Here is a 13,043-nt window from a genome sequence, read left to right as displayed (position 1 = left end):
ATTCCCTGGGAAAAGGTGTGGTGGCTCACACCTGTAATCCCAGCACTTTAGGAGGCCAAGGTGGGTGGGTCCCTTGAGCTCAGGAATTTGAGACCAGCCTGGCCAACATGTGAAAGCCCATCTCTAATAAAAATATAAAAATTAGCCAGGTGCGGTGACACTTGCCTATAGTCTCAGCTACTTGGGAGGCTGAAGCAGGAGACTCGCTTGACCCCAGGAGGCAGAGGTTGTAGTGAGCTGACAACACACCACTGCACTCCAACCTCGGTGACAGAACAAGACTCTGTTTCAAAGAAACAAAAAGAGTAACAGTATTATTCCCTGGGATTAGTGACTGGGCTTCAATTCCTCATTTGTGAAATGGGGATAAAATCTCTACCACATAGGGCTGCTGTCTCTCACTCGAATGCACATAAGTCACCTTCCATGGTGCAGGGTGAATACTGACTAATCCCCATCTCTTCTCCTCTAAATGTCTGCTGGCCTCAACCCGGTACCTGAAGTCCCAGTGTGGACTCTGTGGAGCCTACACGAGATGACTCTCTATATGTCACATATCTATACATACATGTACGTATGTGTATGCTTTATGTAAAACACTATTTAAAGCCCATAAGATTCCAGATTTGGTAAGAGGAGGAATCAGGAGACCTACTCAGCCAGAACAGAGCTGAAACATTTGTAGCCTCCATCCAACGGCAAGGACATAAAGGCAGGCCATCTCCAATAAGAGATGTGTGTCACATGAGGCAGTGGCAGTGGTTATAATGATGGTGAACAGGTCTTAAGGAGTTACCGTGTACCAGGCACTGTGACCAAGTTCCCTACTAATTTAGGCCAGGTGCAGTGGTTCATGCCTGTAATCTCAGTACATTGGGAAGCCAAGGTGGGTGGATCACCTGAGGCCAGGAGTTCAAGACCAGCCAGGCCAATGTGATGAAACCCTGTCTCTACTAAAAATACAAAAAATTAGCCAGATGTGGTCGTAGGCACCTGTAATCTCAGCTACTTGGGAGGCTAAGACAGGAGAATCACTTGAACTTGGGAGGAGGAGGCTGCAGTGAGCCAAGACCATGCCACTGTACTCCAGCCTGGGCAACAAGAGCAAAACTCTGTCTCAAAAAAAAAAAATTATCTCATTTCATCATCTAACTTCATGTGTATATATTATTATCCTCATTTTGTAGATGAGGAAACTGAAGCCCAAGACTTAGTTGGGATGGATACTAAATAGACTGAAGGATTCACCTAAAGAGACATTGATAGTAGCAGATAGGAACTGGAACTAGAGAGGAGGTGAGATCATCTGTGCAGGGAAAGGAGGGTGTAAAGATCATGTAGGTGACAACCAGATCCTGGACAGCACCCTCATTCCAGAGACCTGGGGAGAAGACGAAGCTAGGAAGGAACTGGGGAGAAGTAGGATGAGCACCGCTTCGAGGGTCCTGGGACCCAGAGCCAGGAGGAAGAAGATGCTCAACGCAGCCTCCAGGCTCAGCTACCCTCTGGCACCGTGTCTTGATGCTTTTTTGTTTGTTTGTTTTTTCATCAGTGACTTCACGTAAGGACCAAAGAAGTATGCTTGTTTCAGTGCTGTGGACACCATAGGTCTGTAGGGAATGCCATCCTGAAAAACAGCAAAGCTGAAATTATAAGCAACTTCTACTGGCTGATACACAGCACCAAAACCAGCAAGATGACATTTAGCTAACAGAGACTCGTCTAGCTCCCACATTTAGGTTCAAAAAAATCAGCTGCACAGGAACAGAAATGGGGAAGTGGAGATTGACAGCAGGGGAGGAGATAAAGAATGAGGGAAGGTATCTGATACCCCCACTTCTGCTCAAGGCGGGGCCAGGAGCACAACTCAGCACTGGTGGGGGACACAGCCTCAGGTGGCATCAGCATCAAAGCTGTCCCCATGCAGCAGCTGTAATCTCAGGCCCCAGGCTCAGAGCTGCAGCAGACTGGGGGTTTTGACCCCTGGCGACTCTGACCCTGCTGAGCTTCCCTCTGGGACGTCCTTCTCCTGCTCTTTTAGACTGGGAGGGCTGCTGTGATAAAGGCCATGAACCCAGCAGCAGAAGCAACACAGACTCCTGGCCTCGCAGCTCTGGGGGCCAGAGGCTGAGATCAAGGCATCGGCAGGATTGGCTCCTTGGAGGCCTCTTTCCTTGGCTTGCAGATGGCATCTTCATGCTCCCACATGCTCTCCCTGTACGTGTGCCTGCCTCCAAATGTCCCCTTTTTATGAGGACAGCAGGCATAATGGACCAGGGCCCACCCTAGTAACCTCAATTTACCTGGATAACTTCTGTAAAGACTCTCCAAATAAGATCACATTCTGAGGCGCTGAGGGGTAAGAGTTCAACGCAGGAAGGCGGTAGGAATGTAATTCAATCTGTAACACTCTTTCAGTTCCTGTGACCCAGAAGGTCTGTCATCAACTAACTGTCTCCTCACCTGACCTTCTGGTGATCTCTATGCCGCAATGTTGGCAATACCTGTCTTCGTGCCAACGACACTCAAATCTTTACCACGAGCCTAGTTCTCTCTTCTACTTCTAGATGTGAAGCCAACTGCCTGCTCAGCACCCCAGCCCAGATGTCCAGAAACCTGACTCAACACACCCCTCACTGCCCTGGCATTCACTTTTGCCCCAGGAAAAGAGGCATACTCCATGGAGGCTAAGACCATGCACCGTGGAGCCAGAAAGGTTGGAACCCTGCTCCCCTTGCTTCCCAGCTCTATGACCTTGGGCTAGTTATTTCCCATTTCCTCCCCTAGTAATGTGGATTGATAGGCTCCCTATAAAGAGCAGTTAATGCATATAAAAGGATTAGAAAAAAGTCTTAGACAATACAGGGTCTAATACACGTCAACCATTCATTAAGTTAATGTGCATGAAGCCATTCTCCCAGGAACTTAAGCTTAAAAAAAAAAAAAAAAAAAAAAAAGTGACTCTTGGGATCAGCTTGTCAATTTCTACCAAAAAACAAGATTTGGATAGGGAATGCACTGTACCTCTACATCAGTTTGGGTAATGTTGCCATCTTAATAATATGAAGTCTTCTAATGCATGAGCAGGGTATGTCTTTCCGTTTATTTAGGTCTTAACGCCTTTGAGTGATGTTTTATGGTGGTCAGTTTACAAGTCTTACAGTTCTTTTTGTTAGATTTATTTCTAATTATTTTGCTATGTTTGCTGTTATTATGAAAAGGACTCTTTCCTTAATTTCATTTCCCTGTTCTTCATTGCAAATACATAGAAATCTAACTAATTTTGTATACAGATCTTGTATGCTGCATCCCGGTAGAACCTGTTTATCAGTGCTAACAGTGTTTCTGTGAATTACTGAAGTTTTTCTGGATATAGCATCACAGAGTTCATTTGACTTCTTCCTTTCCCCTGGATGCTGTTTGTTTCATTTTCTAACACAAGTATTACCTTTTGCACAATGTTGAATCGAAGTGGCAGGAGTGAACATCCCTGTTTCATCACTAAGTACGATGTTAGCTAAGGATTTTCAAAGCTATCCTTTATCCATTTAAGGCATTTCATCTCTCTTTCTAATGAGGCTTTCATTTGGTTTCATGTTGATTTGTATCATGAAAGGGTATCCTCAGTCCCTTGCCCACAGCTCCTAATGTGATCTTCCTAAAATGCGAAGCTCATGACATCACAGCTTTTTCCTCAGACTACAGGACACTGTCCAGCCACAGGCCCCTCCTCATTTCACGCCAGTTTTGCTTTACCCTTTGGCTTTTGGCAACAAATTGATTAAGACTTCCTAACATCCTCTGCTACTTCTTCCCTCCGTGCTTCGTTCTTTCTGTCCCTCTGTTTGGAATGCAATTGCTATGACCATTCATTTGTCCCTATAATTCTTTTCAAATTGCATGATTTCATCTTAGAAAACTTCCCTAAATGCAATGTAGGTAAGCTTCCCTTCTCCTACGCAATCAACAGTCTGTGCACAGAGGTATCGTTACAATTACCACACGACATTCTAATGTTATATTTACGTTATGGCTCTGTCTTTCCCCAGAGACCATCAATTTGGTAAAGGCATTGTCTCTGCCTTATTGACCTTTGTTTCACAGCATTTAACACAGTGCCTTGTAAACAGTATATAACATGTGAGATTGTTGAATGAATGAATGAATGAATGAATGAATGAATGACTCATCAAATTGATTCTTCACTTGATGGGCATGGTGATTTTCCTAAAGTGCAAATTTGATTATAACATTCAATTGCTAAAAACCCTTCAATACCTGCAGATACATTTCAGGATCAAGTCCAGATTTCTTAACAGGGTATCAAAGATTCTCCAGGATCTACCCTTGCCCCGCCTCTCTCCATCTGCATCTTTTATAACACACCCAATGCTCTAACTGGCACCCAGTGCTCATTCAAGCCTCCAACATCGGCTTATGTGACACCCTCTGCCTCAGGATGCCTTGAACACCCTTTCCTACTGTTTACCTGGAAACTATCCAACCATTTTCTCAAGAGTCAGCTCAAACACCACCATTTGTTTATACAGCTGTCTACTTTGCTTGGGTGTTTTAAAGGCACCTCAAACTCACCAGATCTAGGACTAAACTCATGATCGCCTCTACCCTACCTCTGCCGATTAAAGAGAACACCTTTCCTTTCCCATGTGTCCCATTTTAGCTCAATAATGACTCCATTACCCATCTGATGCCCAAGTCATTGTGACCCATTAGTGATTCATCACCTCTCTTCTACAGCCTTTTTTTGTTCCCAAGTGTCTCTGAAATCCATGCATTTCTCTCTGGCACCACAACCACATTATTCTAAGCTATCACCGTGTTTTCCCTCATCTTATATGCCAACCTCTTCAATGACCCCTTCTGCCTCCACACTGGCCTCCCCATCCAGTATCTGGGGTGCAAATCTCATCATTTGCTCCTCCCCAATGTGCAGTCCTGAAAAGACTCCCGTTACTCTGATGATCAATACCAAACCCCACTGTGGCCTCTAAAACTGGGTGTTAAATTCTCCCCTACCACTGCTCCCGCCTCCCAGCCCTCTGTCACCTCTGCTTTGAGCATTCTCTCTCTCCTCCCTTCAACTACCTAATGATTACTCAGCCTTTTGATTTCAGCTTACACTTCATCTCCCCAGAAACACCTGGTCGTATACCCTTGTCTGGGCCTGACTATGACGTCAAGTCCCTTTTCTTCACAGCTTTTATCTCAGTTTGCAGTAATGTGTCCTCATTTGAATTAGATTACTATGTCCGCAGACTATAAACCCATGGGAGCAGGCACCATGGCGTCATGTCCCTATTGTCCAGCACATGCTGGTGCAGAGAAGGCACTCAATAAAGTATTTGTTAAGCAAAATCTTTATCATTGTAACTCTCAAGTAGGAATGGCCATTTCCCTCCTGCGGGCCCCACTGTACCTTGTCGGTACCCTGGCACAGCATGTAGGACATCCTGTGAGCATCCTCTGTTGATGCATCTTCTCCTACGAGACTGTGAGTTCTACCTGGACAGCCTTCTTCATGGCAATCCCTGGCACTCAGCAGAGGCACAATAAATATCTCAAGACTGGAAGGCATATTCAAGGGACGGGTGGATTCTGGAGGCTACAAGTTAAAATGACAAATGTTTCATTGGTAAATACCATGAAGGGGTGAGGAGATCGACATGGGTTTGTACACCAGGGTCATTTGGCTCAAAGACATAGAGGCTCAGGAGAGATGGACTGCGGACTCCCTCCCCTCAGGATTAGGAGCTGCTAATGTAGACTTGGTGAGGCTCTGAAGGCAGGGACCAGGACCCATGAGTGGAAGCTGCAGGTGGCAGCCATAGGAAGGAGCCTGTGCTCCCACCACTGGCAATGACCAAGCAGGATGCCACAGCCACCACACAGTCCTGCCTTTGCTACAGCTTCAACTAAGTCCCTGATGTTCAAGAGCATTTGTTGAATACCCAATACATGAAAGCCGGGAACCAGGGAGCTAGAGACAGGGAAGATCCATCCTGCAATGAAGAGGAGCTCACAGATGACCACACAGACGGCCTCCAACCCTCCGTCCGAAGACCTCACTTCCATCAATTTAAAGGGCCATCTCATTTGTTTCAATAAGTAACCCTTCAGCCAAAAAACATAAATTTCTTTGGGTCTATTGACATGTGACCCACTGGCTGTCAATCAATGTTCGAAAAAGCAGGACAGCTAAACCAATTGAAGGTATAATTTGATTTTTGCAACAGTTGCCAAATGGATTGGCAATGCCTCAGGGGAAAAGGGTTACATTCTAACAACAAAGATATCATCTCTTTTTCAAAGACATTGGCAAACCTCTAAAAGAACTGATCTGAGAGCCACGACTGACTGTCAAGGGCACAACTTGCTCGGGTGGCGACAACAGTCAATATCTTTGCTCATGGTCCGCAAGGAACGCGTGGAGAGGAGGGGAGTGGTGGGGTTTGCAATCAGGGGCCCTCCAGTCATGTGTAATTGAGGACAGTCTTCCTGACCTCTATGAGCCTCAGCTGATTCCTTCCTGAACAAAAGGGAAACATTCAACACAGAAAGGCTTGCGAGGTGAATCAGAACAGAACCAGCACAGCACCAGGGTCCCAGATGCATGCTAAACACCCCGGCCACCACCTGCTTCGTATATCCTGTGATCCCGACCAAAATGACAAACACACAGACATCAGGCAGCACCAGCCGGAGCGCAAGGTGAGTGGAGCATTCAGCGCAGCCTGGACGTTTACAAGTTACGTAACTTCAGCGCAATCATTTAACATCTTCGAGCCTCAGTTTCGGCCTCTGGAAAGTGCCTCCCACACAGGGATCCTTCAAGGCTCAAATGAAAGATAGATGCAAAGGACTCTGTGAAACTTGAGTCATTATCACTGCAAGTAGAAATACTATCATATTATTTCTTTAATTACACATTTATTTTCCTCCTTCTCTCATACAAGAGAAAGACCACATGATTCCCAAAAGAAATTTGGTAATAGCCTTTCTCCGCAGCCGGAGCCTCGGAGTTTTGTGATATTAGAACAGAACGGCCGAAGCAATGGAGCTCCAGCCTCGCTCCCTCCGTGACCTCTGCATCACAGAAGATGCAGCCTCAGGCTCGGACAGATGAAGAAAAGTAATCTGTTTTTAAGTTACAACCATGAAGAGAAGAGTACCGCCACCGATACAATCTGAGGACTGTCAGAAGAGCCCTAGAACGGAGACATTGCAGAGAAGATGCTAAAATAAAAAGGTGTGAAAGCAGAATGACACAAATTTTAAAGTAAGAAGGGGAGAGTTTCAAAAAAGCAGGCCCAAATAAAATGAGCATAAAGCCATTGTGCTGCAGCAAAAATTGGAAAAGCATTCCTTTTCCATTCAAAAGCCTGCCTTTTCTTCTCTCTGCGGACAAAGCGGAGGAGAGGGAGGAGAAGGGAGGGAGGAACCAATCCACCATCAGTGGATGATGAAATGAGTGCAGGGGTCTGGAAAGGCTCAGAGCAGAACACTGAGATCCCATGTGACACTGTGAGGCGCTAAGCAGGGCACTCTTGTCCAATCTAAGGCTAACAATGCAATTAAAATAAAAATCCAACTCATTTTCAACAAGTGAAACTCTCAGATGCCAATTCTGTATTTGATCATAAATTTTTTTACTAAATTTCAGTAATCTTTCTTTAAAAAAAAAAAAAGGAGGGGGTTCTTTTTCTAACACTAATGCATTTTCACTGTCAAAACATTAGGAAACAGTGAGAAGCAAAAAGAAGAAAAATTGCCTCTAATCCCAAAATACAGAAATAACCCTTGTTAACATCTTGGTGTATATTCTTCTAGACATTCTTCTATGCATATATATAAATGCTTATTTTTATAAGAACCGGATCATATCATTCACACTGTTTCATAACTTGCCTTTTATTTCTTAAGTCATAGATGTTTTTCTATGTTAACAGTCTCCTTCGACTTTTATTTTTAATGGTCATATGTCATAATGTAATTCCCTGCTGTTGGACATTTCTGTTGCTTCTGATAATCCTGGTATTAGAAATAATGCTTTAACAGACAACCCAACATACACAATCTTGGTGCACTCATCCATGTTTTTCTTTGACATGGAATTGTTAGTCAAAAAATTTGCTTAAGATGGTAGACTAAGTAACAGACCCTCCTCAAATATATCCACATCCCAGTCCCAAGAACCTGTGAAAATGTGACCTTACATATAAAAGAGACTTTGCAAATGTGATTAAGATGAAGACTTTGAGATGAGGGGATTATCCTGGGTCACCCTAGTAACTCTCAGTATAATCACAAGGGTCTTCATTAGGGAAAGAAGGAAGCAGGAATGTCAGAGAGGAAACTGAAGGTACAACACTGCAAGCTCTGGAGATGCAGGAAGGGGCCACAAGCCAAGAGATACAGGCAGCCTGCAGAAGCCAGGAGGGCAGTGAGACAGACTCTCCCCAAGAGCCCTGGGAATGAAGGCATTTCACCCACTGAGACCTCTGGCCTCCAAAACTGCAAGATAACAAGTCTGTGCTGTTTTAAGCCCCTCAGTTGACAGTATTTCTTACAACAGCAATAAGGACCACATATAAATAAATTTAAATGTTTCAGAGTATGTTACTTCTAAAGTAAACAATATTTGATAAGTCACTACAACCTCCCTATTCTGGTCCTGCAAGCTGAGCAGCATCTATACTCCTGAGCTGTGGGCGGTGGGCAGACTGTCCCCAGAATGGAAGTGACACTGAGCATCTACTATGTGCCAAGCACTACCCCGGACTCATCTTATCTCTTCCCCTAAATGTGTAAACAAGAACTCATTTGACACAATTTTACAGCTTAACAAACAAGAGCTCAGAAACGTCAAGTGACTTCCCCTAGAAGCACGAATGTATTCATCCATCACCCATCAGCTGGTAGAAGAACACCTACGAACATCCAGACGCTGAAGTTTAGGCTGCAGCATGTATTAAGACCTAGTCTCTGCCCTTGGGGGAACTTCCCTACCAGGGACAGACCCGAGAAGTGGAGAGCCAGGGGCGCCTAAGTCTGGCCCGCCCATGCAGAGCCTCCCCTGCCCACCTTCACCAAGCTTGCACGTCTCTCTTCTGCTGCTCTTTTTTCTATTGTTCCTAACACCTAATACTCAAAATTCCACTTCATTAAATTTAGATTTAAAATGCCTAAATCTATTATCCCATTTACTATCACCCCAACCAGAATGCGGGCTCTATGGGGGCAGGAATCTTTCTTTCTTCCAGCCATGGATTTTCCCAACACACTGAGAATAGTGCCTTGCACACAGCAGGACCTCAGGAAGTAACTGTTGAATTACTGTTCCCAAGCCCCGCAATTTCCCCTGCATCCCACTGCTCCCCAGCTCCTTCCACATCTGCAGATATCTCCTCTGCAAAGGTCTGCCTCCCACCTGCCTCCAAATCATGTCCACAAGAAAAGAACATTAGGCAAGGAAGAAAGAGAGCACTGCGTTTGAAACAAAGCAGTATTTCACAGATAATGCCAGAACGTCTTCTGAATCTCATCCAAATCATTTAACTAAAGTAAGGAAGGAAGTCGAGTCTCTCTGCAAATCCAAAGAAAACCAAGCATTACATGTAAAAGAGGAGGGGAAAAAAAAAAAAACCAAATCAAATTCTGAATCCTATTTCAGAAACAAGGCTTGTGTAAGGTGCCCACGGTGGTGCAAAGCTGTTTCGTGAGAAAGGGCAGCCCTGTGTGGCCAAACAGGGGAACTGCAACGTTCAAACGTCGCCTGCCGCCGCATCAACCATGTTCCTCTTCCTTACGCCACCAAAGGAAGGAGTCTGTGGCCCCTGTTTTAGAAGTTCCTGCCCTATTTAATAGCCAGTGAAAGGGATCAGATACCAGTGGACCAGATTATCATGACTTTTGAAACAAGAGCGAGATTCCTAAGGGCTTGCTGTGCATCATGTAATGTGTCCAGTGCTTAAATTAACAGCCTGATTTCATCAGAAGTGGCTATTTTTGTCTCTGTTTTACAAATGAGGAAGTCGAGGCTTAAAGGAGTCAATGACTTGCTAAAATGTCTCACGGCTAAGAACTGGCTGACCCTAGAGTTTGCTGGGACCCCGTGTTTCCATCTGAATCCGGAACTCTCGCCCCTCCCTGTGTACATCACCCTCAGGCATTTTCTGGGTGCTTGCTGTGTTCCAGGTACCTTGCACGCACACAACACTCGAGGTAACTCTCATCCCAGTTAGACAGACGCAGAAGCTGCAGCTCCAAGAGATGAAGTGGCTGGCCCTGGATGACACAGCGAGCAAGCAGCAGTCAAGATTCCCTCCCTGGTCCTGCGACTTCAGACACAGGTCAGGTATCCCCTAACTGAAATGCCCGGGACCAGAAATGTCTCTGATTTTTGTGCATTTTGGAATATCTGCACATACATAATGAGCTATCTTTGGAATGAGACCCAAGTCTAAATATGAAATTCATTTCTGTTTCATGTATACCTTATCCACATACCCTGAAGGTAATTTTATGTGATACTTTTGATAATTTGGTGCCTCAAAGCCTTGACTGCATTTTGACTGTGACATATCACATCAAGTAAGGGTGGAATTTTCCACTTGTGGTGTCATGCAAGTGCTCAAAAAGTTTCGGATTTGGGAGCATTTTGGATTTCAAGTTAGGGATGCTCGATCTGTGCAACTGTTCATTCCAGCGTATCACAGGGCCACAAGAGAGGCACAACAATGGCTCAGCATCTAGACTGGGCAATGAGAGGCCTCAAAAGGGGAGAAAGGGAGGGAAAGAGAGAAAGAGGGAAAGGGCAGGGTGGGGGCAGGGCACTACAGATGCAAAGCAGGCCACCAGGATGCACAGAGCAGCCAGGTGGTGTGAAGACACTCACAAAGAGGCTGGGCTGCAGCCAAATGGGCAGCCCCCTGCAGCCAAGCCTGAGCATCTGGCAGCAAGGAGCCCTGAGCTCTTTCCCTGAAGATGCCTCTGTGGACAGAGCTGCCCATGCCAGCCCCTAGCGGACCTGTTAGGCCACTAGTCCTGTGGTGTGATGCTATCTGTCTGCCTTCAGTTTCCAGTTTACCACTCTATTTGTGCAAATTGAATCGAGCTCTACCGAGAGAATCCAGGTAAAACTGAGAATGAGTGAAATACCAAGGTTTCTCTTTCAAGAAAGTTCCAAATGAGCAAAACAGGGGACAGCCACTGCCTACCACCCCGCTCCTTTCCTCCCCTCCTGCTACTCCATGAACTCACATTCAGCCTCATGCCTAGGATCCGGCCCTACTGAGCTGCTCATGTTTCCCTGAAACCAGCACACGGTGTCAGCCACCTGCTTCTCCACATGCTGTTACGTTGAAGGCTTTTTTATGTACTTAGTCTCACCTAGGCCTGTACTGCTTCCTTTATTCATCTGCTCGACACACTGAGTGCCTTAAAGATGGTACCTATCTTACTTGATCTGTATTTCCAGAACCAAGTCCCATGCTTAATACATAGTAGGTGCTCACTAAATATTAAATAAATGAAAGATAAACAAACTATATGGCCTGTCCACCTACATAATAATTCAGTTGCAGGGAAGAGGGTCGATTCAAAAGCACGAAGCTCTGTGAGGCGGACAGTGGCGATGGCTGCACAGCAATGTCAACACACTTACTGCTGCTCAACTCACCTTTGAAATGGTTACAGGGGCCAGCACAGTGGCTCACACTATGTTCCCAGCACTTTGGGAGACTGAGGCACAAGAACTGCTTCAGGCCAGGAGTTTGAGACCAGCCTGGGCAATAGGGTAAGACCTCATCTCTACAAAAAAATACTTTTTTTTCTTTTGAGACGGAGTTTCGCTCTTACCCAGGCTGGAGTGCAATGGCGTGATCTCGGCTCACCGCAACCTCCACCTCCTGGGTTCAGGCAATTCTCCTGTCTCAGCCTCCTGAGTAGCTGGGATTACAGGCACACGCCACGAAGCCCAGCTAATTTTTTGTATTTTTAGTAGAGACGGGGTTTCACTATGTTGACCAGGATGGTCTCGATCTCTTAACCTTGTGATCCACCCGCCTCGGCCTCCCAAAGTGCTGGGATTACAGGCATGAGCCACCCACCTCGGCCTCCCAAAGTGCTGGGATTACAGGTGTGAGCCCCCCGCCTTGGCCTCCCAAAGTGCTGGGATTACAGGCGTGAGCCCCCCGCCTCGGCCTCCCATAGTGCTGAGATTACAGGTGTGATCCACCCGCCTCGACCGCTCAAAGTGCTGGGATTACAGGCGTGATCCACCTGCCTTGGCCTCCCAAAGTGCTGGGATTACAGGCATGAGCCACCGCACCTGGCCTCCCAAAGTGCTGGGATTACAGGCATGAGCCACCGCGCCTGGCCTCCCAAAGTGCTGGGGTTACAGGCATGAGCCACCGCGCCTGGCCTCCCAAAGTGCTGGGATTACAGGCATGAGCCACCAAGAAAATACTTTTTTAATTATAGCCAGGCATGGTGGCACACACTTGCAGTCCTAGCTACTTGGGAGACTGAGGTGGGAGGATTGCTTGAGCCCAGGAGTTGAGACTGTAGTTAGCTACAATTGCACCACCACATTCCAGTCTGGGCAACAGAGTGAGGCCCTGTCTCAAAAAAAAAAAAAAAATTATTACAATGGCAAATTGTACCATTATAATGTATGCATTCCACCAAAACTTTTTTAGGTAATTTTTTAAAAATATAGTCCACAGTCTTTCAGCTCTAGGCAACTGCCCAGTTCCTGCAGCAAGGCAGCAGCTAGGCACGCAGAGGGCTTGCCAACCGCCAGTCCCACCAGCGCTGCACAGAGCTGCTGCACACTCTAGTCCTGCCCTGAGGCCATCAACCTTCATCCCCAGAAGCACAGCAGCTTGGTCCACCTCACAGTGACTTTCAAAGCCAAATTTCTCGAGTTTCAAACTTGGGCTCTGAGTGCGTTAAAGTTAGGGACTAACCTCTCCCAATGCCCAGAACCTAGCCCAGAATCCTGCACCCAGCCAGACTCATTA

General features: G+C 46.1%; 1 protein-coding gene across 17 annotated transcripts in view; it reads right to left on the bottom strand.

Annotated features, from left to right (window-relative positions):
* The window catches only part of TRAPPC9 (trafficking protein particle complex subunit 9), a 714,602-nt gene that overhangs the window by 406,508 nt on the left and 295,051 nt on the right, over positions 1–13,043 (bottom strand). For 4 of the 17 annotated variants that reach the window (XM_054246591.2, XM_078353098.1, XM_054246592.2 and 1 more), the window contains one exon: positions 5,438–5,623. The exons of the other annotated variants lie outside the window; for them this stretch is intronic. In XM_054246591.2, coding sequence (XP_054102566.2) covers positions 5,438–5,623 — 186 coding nt within the window. The remainder of the gene's footprint in view (positions 1–5,437; positions 5,624–13,043) is intronic. 17 annotated transcript variants of the gene reach the window in all.

Source organism: Callithrix jacchus, chromosome 16, assembly GCF_049354715.1.
Source record: "Callithrix jacchus isolate 240 chromosome 16, calJac240_pri, whole genome shotgun sequence".
NCBI lineage: Eukaryota > Metazoa > Chordata > Mammalia > Primates > Cebidae > Callithrix > Callithrix jacchus.
This window is presented reverse-complemented; position numbering and strand designations above follow the sequence as displayed.